We start from the raw sequence: 21,266 nt of genomic DNA, 5'->3' as shown, positions 1-21,266 counted from the left end.
CTATGTTTTCTTCTGAAAGTTTTTACAGTGTTGGCTTTAACCGCCTATTTTAAGTAGTTCTTCACGTTCCGTGAGAATGCTTGCCATCTAGTGAAGGAGCTAAACACAGCAGCAAAAGCCTGCAGCATTTCATTGGTCCTGTAAAGCAGGGTTCTGAGGAATGGCAGCGAATGAGGCCCAGCCTAGAATAGGGCCAGTGCGAAGCCTTGGATGTAGCCACAGCCTTATCAGAAGCAATACAGCCTACTTTGTTGCATCCTAAATTTTTGAAAATTAGAAATTATTTTGTACCATTTATTGAAGCCACAGTCTGAATAAACATAACTCAGTGCTTGTTAGATTAAATGGTTACTTGACATAGCCTAGTGTCACCTGAGAAAAGGGAACCTTAACTCAAAAACTGTCTCTACCAGCTGGGCGGGTGGTCATGTCTGTGAGGGATGGTTTTGATTGTTGATTCATTTTAGAAGGCCCATGGTAGGCGGTGCTATGCCTAGGCAGGTTGTTTTAGGCTACGGAAGAAAACTACTTAAGCATGAGTTAGGAAGAAAGGCAGCAAGCAGCCCTTCTCCATGGTTTCTTCTTCAGTGCCCATTTGACTCCCTCATGCCCTAACTGCCCTCTATGAAGTGCTGTGACCTGGAAGTCAAACAAACTCTTTCCTCCTCTAAGTTGCTTTTGATCCTGATGTTTATCACAGCAACAGAGGTCAAACTAGGACACACACCAATTGTGATGACCAAGAATTTACTATGATTTAAAAAATCACTTGATTTGTGTATCTGGACTCAGAGGAGCCTGTACAAACTGCTGCACCAACCAAGGACAACACATGCAATACACCTAGACCCTCTGTTCAGATCTAGCCAATGGACAGCTCACTCTCCACGGCTGTGCGAAGAGTAGGGACTGCCTCTGACATGACCTCTGGTAGGCCCCGAATTTGACCACCTCCCCTTGGTGGGGAGGCCTGGCAGGCACACAGAGGAAGGGGAAGCAGGCTATCCAGATGAGACCTGATAGGCTGTGATCATATGTGGGGGGAGAGGAGGTCCCCTTCTGTCAGATGTGTTGGGGAGGGGAATAAGGTGGAAGAGGGAAGGAGAGTGGGAATAGGAAGATACAGGTAAGGGGATAAAAATCGAGATGTAATTCATGTAAATTATAATAAATTAAAAAATTTAAAAATAACCTGATTCAAAGGGGAGTTCAGGGTTGTATAGGGTCAAACTACATCATCTTCTTTTGTGAAATTTTCTTTATGAAATCTATCACTATATATAATATAGTATATTACAGTATACATAATAAATATATACAATAAGTTTTTATATTAAGAGTAGTTGATTCACCCTTATATTAGGCTGAGAATATTACTGCTTTTGTGACATGGATATAATAAAGTAGTCAGCTTTTCAAAGGTTCAGATTCTTTTTCTAAGAGTACAGTTTATGTAGATTAGTTTTTATTCTGCCAATAAACAGGCATATAACTCCATTTAGCTGAAGCAACAGTATTAAATTTGAAAAATCAAAAAGGTAATAAATTGAAAGAATAATTTTACTTTTGGTTTTCCCGCTTGTATCATTGTTTTTATCTAATCTCTGGTTTCAGTGTCAAACACGATGCCTGTCTGCCTGCCTGTGGCCTTCCACGCACGTGTCCATTTTGTGCTAGCAGCTGCCCGCACTGCTGAGCAGGAAACAGAGCTGAGAAGCTCTTCTTCACTGTTAAGTCTGGTCTCTTCCTTGCTTCCTTATGCTAGTCCTCAGATGTTTGTGTTTCTTCAGCTGTTTAGTCATGTGTCAGAAACTTGTGATGCTGTGTGTTTACCTTTGACACATAGGTTTGGAGTGACCAGACATAGGAGGTTGATTTAATGAAGCTGGGACTTGGGTCAGAAGGCTCAATGCTGCTCTTCTATCAGGATAAATACCTGGAGATCTTCAACGGATGAATTTCAAAAGACTCTAGAATTTACGTGAAAAGATTGAAAGATAACAAAGGCGACAAATACAATCTCTGTTTCAGAGGTGAGGCCTTCTGCCCTTCACTATTACAATGGAGACCAGGAAGCTAAAACAAAAAAGATTGTAAAATTATATCACTATGAAAGGAGAAGAGCCTTTCACACGGAGACCTGCACCTCTTCTACTTACAGGGAGGAAGAGGTGGTCAGGTGCTCAGTTCTAAGGAACACGAATATTATATCTTCTCCTACCAAGGCTCAGGGGCCACTTTGGAGGAGAAGGCAGAGGGAGTAGCTGAGCTCAGCAGAATTAGTACTCACCAGACATGGCGGCACAGTTAGTTCCATACATGAACCCAGGACAGTTGGGATGGAGGGCAGGAGATCAAGGCAAATTTCAACATGGATTTAGAGGGGCTCTTGAAGCCTCCCCCATAAGGTGCTGTTAACACTTGACAGCTGCTGAGATAGGGAAATTCAGCTTTCCTTAAGGATGTGGATCTTAAGGGCTTGCCCTTGCTTCAGCAGATGGGTCCCACACCCACGCACCTACAGGCAGCAGTACATGTACGCAATCCATATCAAGATCTTCTCTTTTAAAAAAAGAGAGAGAATGTCAAGTTGGGAAGAAAACGTGGTGGATAAAAGGGGAGCAACTGAAAGAGAGAGAATGAGGGAGACTTGATCAAAACACGTTATATACTTGTATGAATAACATATAAAATATTTTAAAGTCATCTTTGTAGCATGAAGCAAGTCTGCTCATGTCTCAGGATCACTATGATGTCACTGAATTCTTCCAAGGACTGACAACCCAGAGTCTCAAATGGTTGCAAGGTTCTGTAATGAAATATGGAGCATCTCTGTGTATCGCTGTGCTCAAGTTTGCTTCTAAAAGCATTTTGCTAAATAATGTCCCTATTTTGCTAAATAATGTGGCCATGAACACTTGCTCTGATGTTCCCAGGCCTGGGACCTCCGAAATATTACTTTGCTTTTGAACCCCTATTCTAACAGTTATAAAATAATGATCTGTACCACAGAGAAAAAATTTTTTTAAAAACCTATTAACGACTTCTTCCTGGAAGTAACCTTTACCTTTAAGACGTTAAAAAAAAAAAACCATCTATCAATTACATCCCATGTCTCTTAGGAACTATTCCTGCTTTCAGTTTGACTGTAATGTATTAACAGTGCTCACCTGTTGTGTTTCAACATTCAATGAAACAGACCAGCTCATAAACTACAAGAAGAGACATAAACTCGTATTCATGTGTTCATTTGAACAAATAAGAATGCAATGGCTTAGTTTACCAGGGAAAATGCAGGGCACAGCGTCTCTTTCTTGGATACAAGGCTTTAAACACCACAGCCTGCCTTTCTTGTGAAAACTGCGTTAGTGTGGAAGACAGGAATGCAAATTGTTAGAGCGCACGACAGTCTCAATGACAGACGGGCTTCTGGTGCTACCAGAGAGCCGGGTGAGTCACAGCCATCGTGGCTGTGCAGTCAGAATCATTGCCAAAGACTATTATTAGAGTTGTCTCAGCAATGAGCAATAGTTCACATGTAGAAAGAAAGGAAAGGATGCTATAGGAAGAAGAAAAGACACCTACAAAGGTCCGCAAATATCAAGGCACCTAGAGAGGATGAGAACTTCTCCACATGAGTTTGTTCGTAATTGTGTGTCATGGCGGGTGAGTGGGAGTTAGTGATGCCGAGAGGGACATGAGCTTGGAAATGTAGGAAAAAGCCAGTTCAAGAAGGATTCATATTCCTTGCTAGGGAATTTGGGTATTTTTATAGTAGACAATGGAAAATAAATTAAATAACATAAATAACTGTTGTTTTATTACTTTATTAAAATGACTCTTATGACTACTTTCAGATAAGGCCTGGATGCTGGAGGCTTAATTTTCTTAACAAATATATTTTATTATGAACTTATTAACTGAGAATACCTCACTTAACCTGACTAACTTAAACAATAGGAAAGGGAGATTAAAGAATACAATAACAGCTGGCACACACCTTTAATTCCAGCACCTGGGAGGCAGAGGCAGGTAGATCCCTGTGAGTTCGAGGCCAGCCTGGTCCACAAAGTGAGTCCAGGACAGCTAAGGTTACACAGAGAAACCCTGTCTTGAAAACAAACAAACAAACAAACAAACAAACAAAAAGAATGCAATAACAAACCCATAAGGATGTCAGTTCTGAAGAACGATTCTCCTGGCATAATCAGCAGGATTTCTTCTGCTGGAACCTGGAGTAACCAGAACCCAGAACCTCAGCAGGATCCCAGAGCCCTGAAGCCTTCCCTTGAGCGGTTCTCTCTACAAGCGTCTCAAAGTGGAGCGATGAACAGCCAAAACTATCCCAAGTCTCTAAAGACCCCGCCTCCTGTTTTTGGCTCACATTTATACCTCCCCTCAGAATTTGCTCAAGGATGTTTCTCAGCTGGTTAACAACCAATCTCCCCCACACGGTGGTTCGACTTCTAAGGGGATGAACATCACCTGCTCTCTCACAAGTCTTTTTCCCATTCCCCGCTTGTGATGTAAACAACAACAACAAAAACACGTTTATCTCTCCTTCAGGATGAAGAGAGAGTAGGGAGACCATTGTATTAATAGGAGCACAAAAACCTGCCATATGTGTAGACAACAGTGCTGGACATACGCAGGCACATGTGAGAGGAATTCTGGAGTATGATGAGGGCTGTGTAAGGATCATGTGTTGGAGTAAAGCAGAAAAAGGAGCAAGTATTCCTCACTGTTTAACAATGAGACTGTGACAGGAAGATCTTTCTAGAACTCCATAACATATTTTTAAACTGTTGAAATGTTCAAGACGAGAAGCACACAAGAGCAATACAGAATTAAAACACAGACACACAAACACTAAACACAAATACAGCTTCTCATAGAACCTTCCCCACCTTCTGTTCATCACTGGGGCTACAGGCACGGAGCCCCACACCTGGATTTCTGTTTGGGCGCTAGTTCCCAGGGATGTCCTCATGCTCATGTGGCAGACGTTGTATTCACTGAACCATCCCCCCCCATCCTGGACCCAGATGATGCCAGATAAGGACTGCACTTTGGAAGAAGTCTAAACCTTGTTGGGAAACACACACACACACACACACACACCACACCCACCCACCCACCCACAACCCCCCCCCCACACCCCCCCACACCACACACACACACACACACACACACACACACACACACCCCACACACACACATCACACACACACACACACACCACACACACACACACACACACACACCCCACACACACACCCCCCGCACACACACACCACACACACACACACACACACACACACACACACACCACACACACACACACACCACACACACACACACACCACACACACACATACACCATACACACACACACCACACACACACACACACACACACACATACACACACACACCACATTTATCAACGTCTTCAGGAAATCTCAGCACTCATTCTAGCACTTAGCCAAGGACAACTTTTGATGTGTGCTGTATTTGTGTTTAGTGTTTGTGTGCATGTGCCAGAGGTCAACACTGAGTGTCTTCCTCAATCGCTCTACATTGTCTTTTTTTGAGACAGAATCTCTCAGTAAACCTGGAGCTCATGGCTTAAGCAAGGCTGACTGTCCTACAGGCCTCAGGGATCCTTTTGTCTTTGCCTCCCTACAGCTGGGGTCACAGAATCAAAGAACAACACTTAGCTTTTCATGTGAGAGTGCTGGGAATCCTAGCTCGGCTTTTTATTGCTTGTGTGGAAAACACGTCACGGATGAGCTATTTCCCTAACCCCACCAACGACAACTTTTAATTTCTAGGACCTTATACATAGTAGGAGAAAGAGTGTCAGAGGTCTAACATTTTGCTTTACCAGTGACTGGTGTCTGAAACTGTATTTTCGAAAACTGTATGACTAAATCTAAAGTCTAGCTTTCCCCACCACCATCTTCCCTCTTGTCTCTGTAAGTTACAACAAGTAGTGAAGATTAACAACGTTCCTGTTGCTTGTCAACTCATTCTCTAATGATGTAAGATATCTGAGCCAAGCCCAATTTCATGGCCAATCTTCTACTCATCTACCATGAACCTATTGACAGATTCATCTTCTGTCAGGACAGAGACAAACAGGAACTCCACAGCTACGTTTCCCTTCAAAAATACAGATTCCACAAAAAGTTGAATAGAGGGGACAGATGTCGTTGTTCAACAATTCATATCCCGGCGTTGACAAGAAGTCTCCGTTCTCAGCTGTTACTGTTTGCTGTTTTCTGAGCTGCTCATATGTTTATTCAAGCTCAGAAGTTTGGGATTAGAGAAATAACTCAGTGGAAATGCCAGTGGCCCTGTACTGGACCTACCTAGGATTTAGTCTCTCCATGCCAGCCATTAGCATATGGTACCCAGACAGTTTTCCTCTGCCTGGGCTTCAGAATCCTCATCTGCAGAAGGGCAAAGTAGGACCTGAAAGTGTTTGAGGATTCTGGTTTCTGTACAGAGGCTGGAATAACACATGGGTCCTCTCTGGAGTGAGAGATGGGGATGAGAGCTGGGACTCTGAAGTCGCATTGACCTGGGCAGATCGCACCTTGGAGGGGGAGGGGCTTCAGAGACATGATCGCCATGTTCACTGCAGGCCACAAAGACCTTTCATGCCTACTCTGTAATTTTCTCCCCAGCAGGAGAGGCTGCCAGGGAATTATCATTCCCATCATTTCATGAAGAAAACGAACCGCAGAGAGTGAAATAACTGAATCAAGCACTTTATGCTAATTTTCTTATTTGTTTCACCCAAATAGTCTTAAGGCCTTTCGTTGTGACTCCAGCTCCTCACCATTATTTCTTCTCCTTTGTTTTCTGAAGTGATTATAGACAATGGATATAGGTTTTTGAGAACTAAGTAGATTTCACCTCATCAGTAAGCACCAGAGCTCAAAATATGTCTGAATTTACAATATTTGCTCACAAGCTTGGTCAGAATGCTGAATGACAGCAAAGGATAGAGGGTGAGGGAAGCACGCGAGATGATTTAGGGAAGACTGTCAACACTTCATTTTCTTTTTAAAAATATGTATTTTTATTTATTTATGTGCCCAAGCGGGTGTCTGTGTGAGTGCCTATGAATGGATAGATGTGGGTACTTATGCCTGGTACTTATGTGGGTGCCAGAAGAGGATGTCAAGTGTCCTCCTCTGTTATTCACCACACGTTCTTCCTTTTGAACCCAGGGATTCACAGCTGGGCTAGGATAGAATTCAGCATGTCACCCCAGCGATACTCCTGGCTTGGTGTCCACCCCAGCAATACTCATGGCTTGGTGGCCCCCAAAAAGCTGAAGTTATGGGTGCTGGCAGGGATGCCTGGTAGGTTGCTAAGTGACTGAACTCTGGTCCTCAGGATTGCAGAGCAAGTGCTGTTAACCACCTAGCATCTCTCAAGCCCGATGTTCACTTTCTTTCCAACCATAAAAAGTAACTCAAGAAAACCAACATAAGGAGCCCTGCACTTTAGACTACACTGTACAATATAGAATGAAGAATGGCAAAGCTTTGTAGAATGGAAAATTGCACGCTTTATTTATGGAAGGTGGCTGCTGTTGGGCTGACTAAAGGCAGGCAATCTTAGACCAATTTGATTTTTAAAAGAAAACCCGGAGATCTAGGACCTTAACTAAAGTCCTCTTATTAAAAATACTAGTTACTAATTTTAACAAGATGCAGATAAACATAAAAGACACCCAACTTGTGTTTATGTGGCTCATGGGGTCACCTTGTTAGTTCTTTTCTGAGCTGTGCAATCTTCACAGACAGCTGCACCACATGAAGAGCCTTGCACTGCCTTGGAAGGGCTGCTCTGTCTCATTAGCCAGGCACCTTCTGCTCAGCCACCGTCTCCTCAGCTTCAGACTGGGTTGTAACTGATGCCCATCGCTGCAGCTGCATCGGTTGCCTGAGCATGCTTACCCATGAGAGGATGTTGCATATTTTGAACGTCATCCTGGTAAGATGGTTTTGTATGAAAGACCTGCCGTTGCCTCTGTGACAAGGAGATTCAATTTTATCCATTTTTCAGAAGAGCAAATTGTTATCTAGGATGGTTATAAAGGTCCCCAAATTGTAAGCCATCAACACAAAACCCTAGGTGCAGCTTCTTGTGACACTCTGAGGCAAGGAGAAGGTAGAGCATGCGCTAATTTTCTAGGAGAGATGCTACCTCAGCGCCTCCTCACCACCTTCACCGTCTGGTCCTGTTGGGATGGATAGAAAACTGATAGGGTGAAAAAAAAAAAGGAGGATGAAAACAAACAACAAACTGCTTCTTCACAGCCTGGAAGCTTTGACACTAAGGCCAGGCACTCCCAGCCCAGTAGGTGACTAGACAGACAGCGCACGGGGAGGGAATTGGCTGGTGGAATGTTTCCTTGAGCAGATGCCAACCAGCTGCCTCACAGCCTGAGCCAGACCCACAGCTCTTTATATAAACACGGCCCTCGGCCCAGATGCCTTAGCCTGAATGACTTTGCGCCTGTTGAGGAGGGTGAGTTTGGGAGCTGGGTCCTCCTGGGATTGAACTGGGGGAGGGGTGGTTGATGTACAGGGAGTTCTCAGACTCAAAAGAATGAGGCGTGATTAAGGGAGAAGCCGGGGCAGAGGAATATCAGTCTGAGGAGAAAGACTGACTAAGGAATATAAAATATGTGGCGTTTATGGGAAGAGATGGGACTATCAAGTCGGTGTATTTATCTTTGACAGCCCTGGTCTCTTCTCCATGCACTATTTTCCTTTGGTAGGAACTTGTTGTCCCTTGAGAAGACACAATAGTTATTTATTTTGTGTGAGTTTGGGCACATGAGGGTAGATCATCCCCTCTAAGGAACACTGAAGAGAGACACTTGGAAAAATGGAAAATGTTTAGCTTTGTCTTCCAGTGGAAGCGTTTTTGGTATTCTGGAAGCTTGTGAGGGATGCTTTGTTGTTATGATTCAACTGTCAAAGTAGCCACGATTTTTGCTGGTCATTGGGATACCTGACCATGGAGTGGTGCCTCTGAGGAGAGCAGGTGGCAGCTACTGTGGTAGCTAAGGGTGTTGGTACACGAGTGTGTGCCTGAACGCCTTAGGCCATGTGCGAATGATTGTGCAGTGTAGATCTGTAAGTGTGCTTGAATATCCTTACACAGCTGGACATCCTTGAGCGTGAGGAATAACATGGCAGTTAATTACCTTAATTAACTCTATCCTGAATCTCCGAGGGTCTGAAGAGAAAATGTTTCTGAAGCCACCAGACTGCCACCTTCCAGATGATTAGTAAGAGCAGCCTGCCTGGGCAAGTGGTCATGCTCATCTTAAGGCTGGTGCGTTTGGCATATGAAGTACAAGCGAACTTGCATATTTCTATGAGGGTCTGTTGAAATTAACTCACTTAAGAAGGATTGAATAGAAGGTAGCAAATATTAAATGCTGGGCCAGAGAGGTCCAGAACCTGCCTGGACCCTTCTCTTCTCAGTGGACTCTTTGATGTGATATGAACATAGAGCATAGATGGTGCCTTGTTCTTTACATCCACCTGCGGCATGTGTGAGGAAATCCAGGCTCTCAAGAGCGTGGAAGCCTCAGTTTGGGTTACGTCCTGAAAACAAGCTGTTACCAGTTCTTCCTGTAGGGTTGTTTCCACCACCTGACTTTAAGTGTGGAGAAACTGCTTCTCATCACTGCCCTCTGGTGGCAGACACTGGTATGCTTACGTGTGTGTGCGTGCGCGCGCGTGCAGAACTGAACCCTTTTGCCAAACCAGGGCCAGGACTCCTGAACAACAACTAGCATAGACTGCCCCCTCAGTCAGTAAGGGTTCTGGGGTGAAGGTGGAGGGCATATGAAGAAAAACCCGAGAAGATTCCAGGCTCCTGGTTCTAGATCCGAGCTCTCTCCCTCCCAGTTCTCAGGCCCCTGACCTTGGTTTCTCTACCTTAGGTCTTGCTCACCCACCCGGATCAGGACCATGTGTGACCAGCAGCAGATTCAGCGTTGTGTGCCGATCCCCCAGTGCTGTGTCAAGGGTTCCTCTTTTGGTCCCCCACAGTTTCTCCTCTCCAACAACCAGGGCCTGGTTGAAATTCCGTGCGGGTCGCAAATTCTGGAATGCGCTGCACCGTGCCCAGTTCAGGGTTCCCAGGCTCCATGCCAGTCGGGTGCCACTGAAGTGAAGGGCCAGGCTCCGTGCCCATCTAAGACCACCAAGGTTAAATGCCAGGCTCCCTGCCAACCAAAGGCCACTCAGGTGAAATGCCAGTCTAAGACCACTGAAGTTAAGTGCCAACCTCCCTGCCAGACTCACGTTTCCTGTGTTCAGTGCCAGGCTCCATGCCAGCCTCAGGTTGCCTATGTCCAAGTCCCACAACCTCTTCAGACCTACTATGTAGATAGCGCTCCAGTGTATTATACAGAAACTAGTTATGTGGAGTATCCAGTTTCAACCTATGTGCCTGCTCCAGTTCCTCAGCCTAGCCACGTTTATGTAGAATGTCCCTCAGTAGGCCAGGGTCCAGGAAGTTTCTCCACTACGTGCCGTTATCAGGGCTCCTACGGTAGCTGCACTCCTCAATCACAATCGTGGGGTACTTACAGCAGCTGTGGCCCACAGCCTCAGTCTCAGGCTTCCTACAGTCGGTGTGCGCCCCAATTCCAGTCAGGGCCCTCCTACACCAACTGCGGCCCCCAGCGCCAGTCACAGGCTTCCTATGGCAGCTGCGCCACTGAGTTCCAGTCTCGGGCATCCTACAGCAACTGCTCCCCCCAGCGTCGGTCCGGGACTTCATTCAGAACCTGTGCACCTCAGTGCCAGCCCCAGGGCTCCTACGGAAGCTTCACCACACAGCGTCGGTCTCAGAGCACCAGCCGATGCCTCCCTCCTCGTCAGCTCCAGCCGTCTTACCGCAGCTGCTCCCCACCAAGACGTTTTGAGCCCTCTTACAGCGGCTGCCTGCCATCCCGATGCTCCTCGGGCTCCTACAACTACTGCACTCCACCCCGCCGCTCGGAGCCCATCTACAGCAGTCACTGCCCTCCTCGGGGCCGCCCTTCAGCCTGTTCTCAAAGATGTGGACCCAGATGCCGGGTCGAGATTTCCTCCCCCTGCTGCCCCAGGCAGGTTTCCCCCCAGAGGTGTCCTGTCCAGATTCCTCCCATCAGAGGAAGATCCCAGAGCTGTGGCCGGCAACCCTCTTGGGGTGTCTCCTGCCCGGATCTGAGGCCACGCTCAGAACCACGTCCACTCGCAAGGTCCTGTGGGCCACTGCGTACTGATCGGCCTCCAGAGCCATCATGGCAGCGGTGCCCAGTTCCGGCTCCACGTCCATACCCACGCCCAGAGCCATGCCCAAGTCCAGAACCGTGCGCACCACGTCCATACCCACGCCCAGAGCCATGCCCAAGTCCAGAACCCCGCCCACGCCCTCCTCTGAGAAGATTTTCAGAACCCTGTCTGTATCCAGAACCATGTCCGGCTCCTCAACCAGCGCCACGTCCAGCGCCACGTCCCCGTCCAGTTCACTGTGAGGATCAAGAGCCATGTCTGCGTCCACAGCCGTGTCCACATCCAGAGCCAATGCCACGTCCTCGCCCGGTTCACTGTGAGAATCCAGAGCCATTCCCACGCCGACAGCCCTGCCCTCATCCAGAGCCATTGCCACGTCCGATGCCCTGCTCCAGCCCAGAGCCTTGTGGGGAGCGCATTCGCTGCCCTAGTCCCTGCTTTCGTCCCAATCCAGTTCCCTCCCACCAAGAACTAGGCTGTCATGAGTCTAACCCATGCCACCTGGATACCGAAGGCCCGGGCTGTGGCCCGTCCAGCTACAGCCACCGGCCGGGGAGCAATAGCAGCTGTGGATCTGGTGACGTCTTTTCAGGGTCACAAGGTCTAGGTGGTTGTGGAGACCAAGGAAACACCTACGGTGGCAGGAACGGTGGGGCGAAGGGCGCCTACTTTTAAACAAAAGCGTGGTCAAGATAAATGCTCCCGCCTCAGCTTCTTTAGACTATTTCTCCCTTCTCATCTGGGTTACATCTCTCCACAGTCGCTGAGGTGTTTCCTGCTCCAAACTCCTTGCCTGTCGTCTCGGGCTCCACAGCTGCGTTCCAGACATTCCAGCCTTACGCCTCACTCCTCCTCTGCACACAGCTTTAACAATACCTAGACCAGCTTGGCCACTAGGGCGCTCCTTGGGTGTTCCCCTGACCGTCCCCAGCTCCTCTTACCTCAGCGGAGACTCTCACCGCCTGAATTATTCCTCACCTCTGTACCTGTCTTTTAGTACTTCTTCCTTGAAACCTTTTGTTACTGTTGTTGTTTCCTGTTTTCACTAGGAGGGGCCTATCTTAACTTTCTAGAATCCACTCCCCCAACACCATTCTATTTAGCCAGTGCTCCACAACGCTCTTGAATTGGTTAACCTCTCTTTGCAGCTACTGTCCTCTCTGTCCAGCTAGGTTGTAAACTTTTATTCAGGAGAACTCAGTGTATCCTTACATCTCTGTGCCTACCTCAAGCCAGGTAATAGCTGGCCAAGGTTGTGGTTTTGGCAGCTTGACTCATATTCGGTCCTGTTGGGAAACTATAGGAACTGGGCCAAGAGGAGGATACATGAGAATAAAATCCAGTTGTGTTCACAGCTTTCGTCCTGCGTAACGTCTGCTCTTTTTTCGACGCCAACTTGCTGAGAATGAAGTGTCTTTTTAAATCACCGTAAAAACACACATAACAAAGCCTAGCACCACATCCACATCAGAGTGTATAGTTCGGCGGGATTAATTATGTTTACATTACTACATCACCTTCACTACCAGCTATCTATCCTACAGGACATTGCCCACTTCCCCTGAACTTCTGCACACTACCATTCCGTTTTTCATTTTTAAAAATTGAGGCCGTATGTGTCACAAGTAGACTGATACAGCATTTGTACTTTTGCTAGTGGCTTATTTCACTTAGCACAATGCTCTCTCCAGGTTCATCTTTGCTGTCGCTTGTGGCAGCTGTTTAGGGCAGTGTGGTGCTATGTGGCTTAAGCACTTGAGTTGCTTCCGTCGTTTGGGCACAGTTAGTAATGGTCTAATCAACATCGGTATAAAAGAGTTCTTCGGAGTTGGTTCTGGTGGTCTCGTAACTGAGAGTTGTCCCAGGCTGCGCAGTCCTCCACCGCTGTCGCATGGCACACCATGACGAAGACTGAGAAGACGTCCTTCCATCAGAGCCTGGCCGAGTGAAAGATGTTCATCTACAGCCCGACCAGTGGAGAGTTCCTGGGGCACACCTGTCGTGCCTCACTCGACCAGCAAGAAAGACGTGACCACCAGTTCTTCTCTCAAGCGGTTTACTCAGGCTTTGTTTCCAGGAGAATCCCCCGAGCCACTCCCGTCACGCTCATTTATACCACCCAAACAGCCAATCACACTAAGCCACGTCTCACATGCTGATAGGCTCGTAGAGGCGGAGCTAATGCAAGCAGCGGGCCTCTTCCAAATAAGGTGTTGTTTGTCTAAATCTAGGTGGCTCTGGCGCATGCCAGGCGCCATCTTGGGGCGAGGTCCACAAAGGGCTCTGTGGCTCTCCACACACACCTCCAAAAGCTGGGGACTTATGGTTTTTCTAAAACCACTGACTGCCTTGGAACATACATACAGTGTGTCTGAGCCACATACTTACAAAAGACTCACTGGAGACCTGTAGGAGTCCCTAAAGCCGTATTCTGTATATGAACAGTGGAACCTCACAGACTGTCCCGACCGAGCACTGTTTAAGCAGAACGGCCCAGATTATAATGCAAGGCAGTTTCCAGTGTCCTTGCTTCAAGAACATAGTGGTGTGAATGATACTGACTTTGGCAAGTCCAAAGGACGGCCTTGCGTTCTTGTGAAAGTGAACAGAATAATTGAGTTCATCCCAGAAGGAGCACCACAGATAGCGTGTATAACAAAGGATACAAACGCAGCAAACAGATCAACTTGTCCTGGTCATGGACTTATTGATTTGAAGTATGTCCCATATTACGGGGAAACACCATGTTGGGTATCGACAGCCTCTACTTGTCGTCCAGGTCGTCACTGACTCTACAAAGAAAGAAGTAACAGCTGAGTGTACGATTGACGGGTCACACAACGTGAAAAACAAGGATGAACGTGACAAGGATTTTGGGACGAGTTGTATTCAAAGTAGCGTCAAGTGCTTAGGAGTAGAGCGGCTCCACAGAATAAATTTGGTGCTGTCTCCATTTTGTATCAGCTGGGCCTGCCGTTCTAGGATTATGAGGCCACCTTGGAGGAGGAGGTGGTGTGGTACACACTGGAGTGACACCATAATGTGCCTCTGGATCAGAGTGTTAAGGAACGTGCAAAGAGTGTTACAATAAACACTGGCAAAGGGGACATAAATCCTGTCTAAAATCACTAAACAACTTAGCAAAGTGTTCTTGGTGGTGCCTGGAGACGAAATAGCAATGCTGCTGTGTGAACTTTTCCTAATGAAGCACACGAGAATCTACCCATCCAGGATACGTCAACAATTTCAGGTCAGAGAAATGATTCCATTTAAGTCTAGCTTGATGAATAAGTGGGTTTAATTAGGGGCCCTTACGTGAGAATGAGTGAGGGGTTGTATACAGAAGCAGGAGTAACTTATGGGCGCCTGGACAGCTGAAGAAAATAAAACATCTTTCCCAGCAACCATTAACCAATTGTATCTATTTAGGAAGAAGCCAGGCCCCCTCTCTCCTTGACAGACATCAACGGGCCCAATCTCTTAGGAATCTCACGCAGGTAATCATGGCTACTCAAAGTTCAAAAAGGCAAAGGCAATTCCTGGAGGACAGCACTCTACAACACTCTACCCTTTCCTTCGGTTCTCACATTCTTTCAGGCCCTCTTCTGTGATGCTCCCTGAGGATGGTGTGTGTGTTTGTGTGTGTGTGTGTGTGTGTGTGTGTGTGTGTGTGTGTGTGTGTGTGATTTAGATGTTCCTTATATAGGTGCATCTTCGACAGTCTCGTTTTCTCAGGATTTTTAGAGTAGTTGTGAGTCTCTGTTGTAACTGGTGCCCACGGCGTATAAAAGTGTACTTGACCGAGGATGAGGGCAGTCATGCCTATGACTGTAAACATAAGTGCTCAGAAGGCAATCTGACCCACACGTCACATCCATTTAGTAAAACGCCAACAGCTGCCTTCCTGACATCCCCAGCCATCAGCTTTTGACTGGGCTATCTGAGTATCACTACTGAGTATCAGAAGTGAATTCCTTTTTGTGGATTCGGCCTTAAGTCCAATGAGGAAGTAGTTAGTTATACCTATGATTGTACAAGTGGCTCCATTTCGCCTGGCATTTTGGTAGTTTCTAGAATGTAGGGTCTCTAGCCCTTTCATCCCTGTCTCTCTGGATACATTCTTTGCCTTCCGCAACACATTTCAGGAGCTCCTCCAACAGCTCCAACCCCCTGGGGAGCCACTTCTAGATGAGAACAGGATCCTTTTAGCTCTTTCCCAAAGCAATTCTTAGCCTACTCTCCTAGCTAGTCTCTATTCTGATCTTCCACCTACTGACCTACAGAAGCACTCTCTTCCGAGGAACCCACAGCTACCACACTTTCCTGAGATGCAGAGATGGCAACAAAACCCAAGGACCAGAACACCTACCTAACAAAGACAAGACACTTACAATCACAATCAGCTCAAGCCCAGGTGATTAGACACCAATGCAAAAAAAATGCAAATATTAATAGCTAAGACAAATATGCCTCCACTGCCGGAGCCTGCTCTGCTTAGAGGCCATGGAGGTAAACTGCTTACTAGCTTGGTCCGCATGGCTTGATCAGACTGCTTTCCTATAGTACCCAGGGCCACAAGCTGAGGGGTGGCCCTACCCACAGTACACTGGGCCCTGACACATCAATCACTTACTGAGAAAATGCTCTATAGACTTGCCTTAAGCCTAATCTTATTAATGGATTCTCTCACTTTAGCTCCCTGCTCTCCAATGACTCGTGCTTGTGTCAAGTTGACATAAAACTAGCTAGCAACAGGAAGGTTCTCCTGAAGGATGAAAAAATAGAATATGTAGTTATGAAGGGACGTTGGGGAGACTGGAGTAGGATTTAATGGGGAGGGGGTGAAAGAGGGGGATATGAAAGGGAATATGGGGAACATATAACACTTTACTATAGAGGCTTATATATATGCATATATGTATACATTATATATATACATATATATACATATATACACTATATATAGACATCTAAGTGAAGTCATTGTGTAACAGTAGAGACAATGCCCTACCTAGATCGCCACCAACTGAAACACCCAGTGCAAGGCATATTCTACATCTAGCTGGGTCATGGGTCAAAGGAACAACATGAAAACTCCCCATCTCAAGTTATTGCCAAGTCTGTTAGTTTCTCTCTACAACCAAATGGTAAAATTCTATTACTGAAGACAATGCCTACCTATCTCATTGAACACGGAAAACCCATGCGGGTGCCTAGCTAAAGTCATCACCCCAGCTAACTAGTGTTCATCATAAAAGAACACGGAAAACCCATGCGGGTGCCTAGCTAAAGTCATCACCCCAGCTAACTAGTGTTCATCATAAAAGGACATGGAAAACCCATGCTGGTGCCTAGCTAAAGTCATCACCCCGGCTTACTAGTGTTCACCATAAAACTGAAAGGTACTCTGCACTTGGCTGGAGAAGAAAGGTTAACAGCAGTCCAGCTACAAACCCTGAAATTTACAGCAGTTACCTGCGTGCGTGATAAGCTGAGGCCGCAGTGACACAAACATTTTGGAAGTAACCAACCACTATCTGTTTGCATGTACAGCCTTCTGCATGAGATCACACCCATGTATGACACTGCTTGGGTGGCAAACTGCATGAGACTAGATAGGCCATGGACTTAAAAGAAAGCTAAGTATTATATTCTGCTGAGGGAGCATAGCAATACAATGACTCCCAACGGGATTCTGCCATGCCTGTAGACCAATGCCTTGCTCACCCATCCGCAGAAAAGCTTCCAGTTGCAACGGGGATGGGAACTAACACACACACCCACAACTGAACAATGTGCAGAGACTGAGAGATGTTTGAAACAGTCCTACATGAGATGTTTTCATCAAGTTCCTCCCCTGAGGACTCAGGGAACTGTGCAGACGAGGAGTCAGAAAGTTTCATAGAGCCAGAGGGCATGGATGATGCCAAAGAGACAATGTCTTCCAGGCACAATAGGACTGACACACACATGAACTCACAGAGACTGTGGCAGTGTGCATAGGGCCTGCAAAAGTTCAAGCCACGTGAGATCCCAGCACTGAGAGGGGAAGGGTCAAGAATTTCCATCTCTAACCAAGAAGCTATCTCCAACTGAAATCCACTTGTAAAGGGAAAAAAAAACCCCACCGTTTTCTTCAATAAAATACCACTGGGTATATAAAGCACACTTAAGGGTATGTTGCCTGCCCAGCCTTAGATGGCCAACTCACACACACACACACACACACACACACACACACACAAACTCTCAGTAGTATTTTTGTAGACTTTTTGTCTTATATTGTTTTGTTTGAATTTTTTTTTTTATCTTATAGGTCTTTTGCTGGCCTAGTATGATTTTGACCCTAAGTTTTTAGTGGTGTGTGTGTGTGTGTGTGTGTGTGTGTGTGTGTGTGTGTGTGTGTGTGTTAATTTTATTTTTTTGCGTGTTTGCTTTTTAAAGAGAATAAAAAGAAGCACGTGAGGTTGTGTGGTTGGGGAGGTGGAGAGGTTATGGGAGGAGTTGGAGTTGAGGGGGAAACTGTAACCAGAATATATTACATGAAAAGGTTTTCAGTAACATTTGCTACAGGAACCCTGAGCTGGGTTAACATCTCCCCTGCTCTCTACAGTCTGCTCCCGGGAAGGACTTGGCTAACGCCCAGAGAGTGATGGATCTTGGAGACGCAACGCTGAGCAATGTAAACAGCGTATGTGCTATGAGCTTCGGAATGGGAGGCATGGATTGTTCTGGAAGCACATTGGCGAGGAATGTAGTGAACCAAACGTCCAAGAGGCAACTCCAGGCCAGACACGGACGCTGAGTGGAGCGAAGGAGCAAGGAGAAAACTGTTCCAGGAAGGCATGACAGCAGTCATACCATGAGCATGATCTACAGAAAGATGGGCCAGGGAGGGACACGTGGCTTCTCATTGATGAACTATCTTCCCTGGTGCCTTATACTGTCTGGAGGTGTCCTGATGGTTTCAGGACTCAGGTTTTGGTACACTTCCAATGACCTTGGAATCAAAAAGTTGAGGATACACTTTAAAAGACAGAGACCTAGGTTCTAGGTGTCATCGAGTTTAAGAGGGGGCACTGAGCTGTAAACTGCTGACCCAGTGTGGGCTGGAATCATGGAGCTGATGTGAAAAAAAAAAACCACAAGATGAAATTCAATATGAACCTTTATTTTAAGGTCCAGAAAAAAAAAAAAACACAAGATGAAATTCAATATGAACCCTCAATTTAAGGTCCAGATTAGCTGCACTTATTTATGAGTCATTGTGTATACAATTAGATGTATGGAAAAAGCTTGGTTGATAATAATCTTAGAAAAAGCAAAGGATGAAATTTCCTGTGCTACATGGTGATGGACCCTTTTTATTTATTATTATTAATTGATTTATTTATTCACTTTACATGCTGGTTGTAGCTCCTCCCTCCTCTCTTCCTTCTCCTATCCACAGAAAAGGGGAGCCCCCCTACCAACCAACCCCAGCTCATCAAGGTGTATCCAGACTGAGCTGAGTCCTCCTTCCCTGTGGCCTGGCCAGGTAGTCCTACCAGGGGGAAGTGAGCAAAAAACATGTCAGAGACAGCCCCTGCTCCCCTTACTAGGGGACTCACATGAAGCCTGAGCTGCCCTTCCCCTACATCTGTGTACAGGACCTAGGTCCAGTTCCTGGTTGGTGCTTCTGACTCCACAACCCCCTATGCACCCTAGGACCTGTGTTCTCTCTCTCTCTCTCTCTCTCTCTCTCTCTCTCTCTCTCTCTCTCTCTCTCTCTCTCTCCTAAATCTCTGGGTTTTTATTCAGTGACACGTGGTTACAGGAACAGATTTGTGAGAGACAAGGACTTCTAACAACTGAAGCTGTTCTGTGTAAACACTTCGGTGCCAGGGGCTTGCAATTTGCCCAGTTGACAGTGTGATAGACTCAGAACAAGAGAATTAGAATATTTCACGAGCAACTTTTCACATTGTCTTCATGTTACAATACTGATATTCCATGAATATTGGATTAAATCAAATACATAATAAATTAAATTTACCTGTCTCATTTTACTTAAAAAATTGGTTAATAGAAAATTAAAAATATGTCCACCTTTAAAAATTTTCATTTTGTTATATGTACACGTGTTTGCGTGTTTGCATGTATGTGTGTGTGTGCGCGTGTGTGCATGCGTGCTTGTGTGTGTGTGTGTGCATCTGCACATGTGTCAGAGTACCCTCAGAGGCCAGAAGATTATATTGTGTCGATGCTGCCCCCGTCCAGCAGGAAAGACACCAACACCGGGAACTCTTCTTGCTGCAGTTTTATTCAGGATTCTGGACTACCGGAGTGACCCCGGGAAAAGATCCCACAGAACCTTTATAGTGTGCCTGGTCCTATCAGAGACTACCACGTTGTCGCTCCTGGTTGGTGCATTTGGATCACGCCACCGCACGCTATGCCTTGTTCGGATCACGCCACCTCATGCCAGGCCTTCAGGCATGCACATAAGGGGCTTGCTCACTGTATATGCGCATAAGGTTTACTCACTGTGCATGCGCAAAAGGGGTGCATTGCCCCGGGGAAGCAGTAGGGGGCGCTGCTATCTGTGGCTCTCCACAATATTGGGTCCCCTGAAGCTGCAGTCACAGATGGCTGTGAGCTGTGGTATGAGTGCAGGGAATGAAACACAAACATCCGTCCTCTGTAAAAACAGCAAGAACTCTTGATCCCCAAGCAACCTCTCCAGCCCTTGTCTTACATTTTGTACTTGTTGAATAGTCATCGTGTGCCCAGGGAAAGACGAAGAAGCAGCTACAGTCTTCCCCAGTGACCCCGCATTCTCACTCTAGGTTCATCCACATACACACAGCACTGACACACAAGGGCATGAAGTACAGTAGAGTACAGTGTAGTGATGATTTTGCTGAGTGACCATGGATAAAAGATGCTATTTCTTCACCTGCAATATGTGAAGAATTAGGCTAAATTTTCTCTTTTTTTAAGACAAAATATGTCTTTAATTTTGAAGTGCACTCACTAGCTGTCTTTGTTCCATTTTGTTTTCTTTTTAAAAAATTTTCACATATACATTTATACTATTACACATATACACAATAAACTACCTATAGCAAGAAGAACCATGAAAACAATCAGGAATTGTGTAAATGTTACATTCTTAGTGTTTTGGCTGTTTGTATTTGGCAGCCTTGAAGAAAGCATCCTTCCTATCTTGATGAGTCTAAAATTCTGAGAGTAAATCAATCTCCATCACGTCCTGTCATTATCAACTTAAACCATCTATCTAGACCTAAAAGCATCTTCACCCCTAGACAACTAAGCCTCATTGTAAAACTAAGCTACCTGGTCTTCACCTCCATCAGAGGCTTGAGAAGGAACACGCTTGATCACGTGAGAGGACCCTTGTTGCTAACTGCTGTGCTTTAAGAAGAGTTGCTCCTCTTGGCTCAGACAATGCTCCCAGGGTTCTCTGTTTAGCTTGGGTCAATTGCGGTAAAGACAGGGCATGGTACCCCTCTGTGCACCGAACACACGAAGTTGGAATCCTTCCTCACATTTACAGTAACTTGAAACTGTTAGCATTTACTCCATTGTACAGATGGAGAAATCAACTAGTATGTCTGTGCACTTTCCCACAGAAATAATACTAACTTAGTATTTTGAAAGGAATCTATAGTTTCCATTATTTGAATTGGCCTTCATTCAGAAAGCAATTCAGGCACCTGGTATTTGGGGAATTAAATTCAATGAAAATAAACCAGCAAAGGAAGATTCTAGAAAGAATTAAGAAAAATAAATAAATAAAAAGAACAATTTGGAGATGAAATGTGTCATTTATCCATGCATTAAAATGCTGAGTTTTATTTTGTGCTACTGTTTATTCTAATAATAGGACAGGTAGTGATATCCTGGGACAGATCAGTGAACAGAACATGTGTTTTGGCTA

At 45.8% G+C, this 21,266-nt stretch overlaps 1 protein-coding gene and 1 pseudogene across 3 annotated transcripts; both read left to right on the top strand.

The window, feature by feature from the left end:
* Window positions 1–8,439: 8,439 nt before the first annotated feature.
* KPRP (keratinocyte proline rich protein) lies at window positions 8,440–12,683 on the top strand. 2 transcript variants are annotated; one of them, XM_084768436.1, is made up of 2 exons: window positions 8,440–8,549; window positions 9,982–12,683. In XM_084768436.1, the coding sequence occupies exon 2, from the start codon at window positions 10,010–10,012 to the stop codon at window positions 11,996–11,998; it is 1,989 nt and encodes a 662-aa protein (XP_084624562.1). In that variant the 5' UTR covers window positions 8,440–8,549; window positions 9,982–10,009; the 3' UTR covers window positions 11,999–12,683. The 2 variants fall into 2 exon arrangements, with proteins under 2 accessions (XP_084624562.1, XP_084624563.1); XM_084768437.1 differs by lacking the exon at window positions 8,440–8,549 and adding an exon at window positions 9,341–9,365.
* An 884-nt stretch (window positions 12,684–13,567) lies between these two features.
* On the top strand, window positions 13,568–14,685 carry LOC311589801 (sodium/potassium-transporting ATPase subunit beta-3-like; annotated as a pseudogene). Its single transcript has one exon. The product of its transcript is annotated as a sodium/potassium-transporting ATPase subunit beta-3-like (transcript).
* The last annotated feature ends 6,581 nt before the right edge of the window (window positions 14,686–21,266 follow it).

The sequence above is a fragment of the Acomys minous genome (assembly GCF_964271855.1).
Source record: "Acomys minous genome assembly, chromosome: 19".
NCBI lineage: Eukaryota > Metazoa > Chordata > Mammalia > Rodentia > Muridae > Acomys > Acomys minous.
This window is presented reverse-complemented; position numbering and strand designations above follow the sequence as displayed.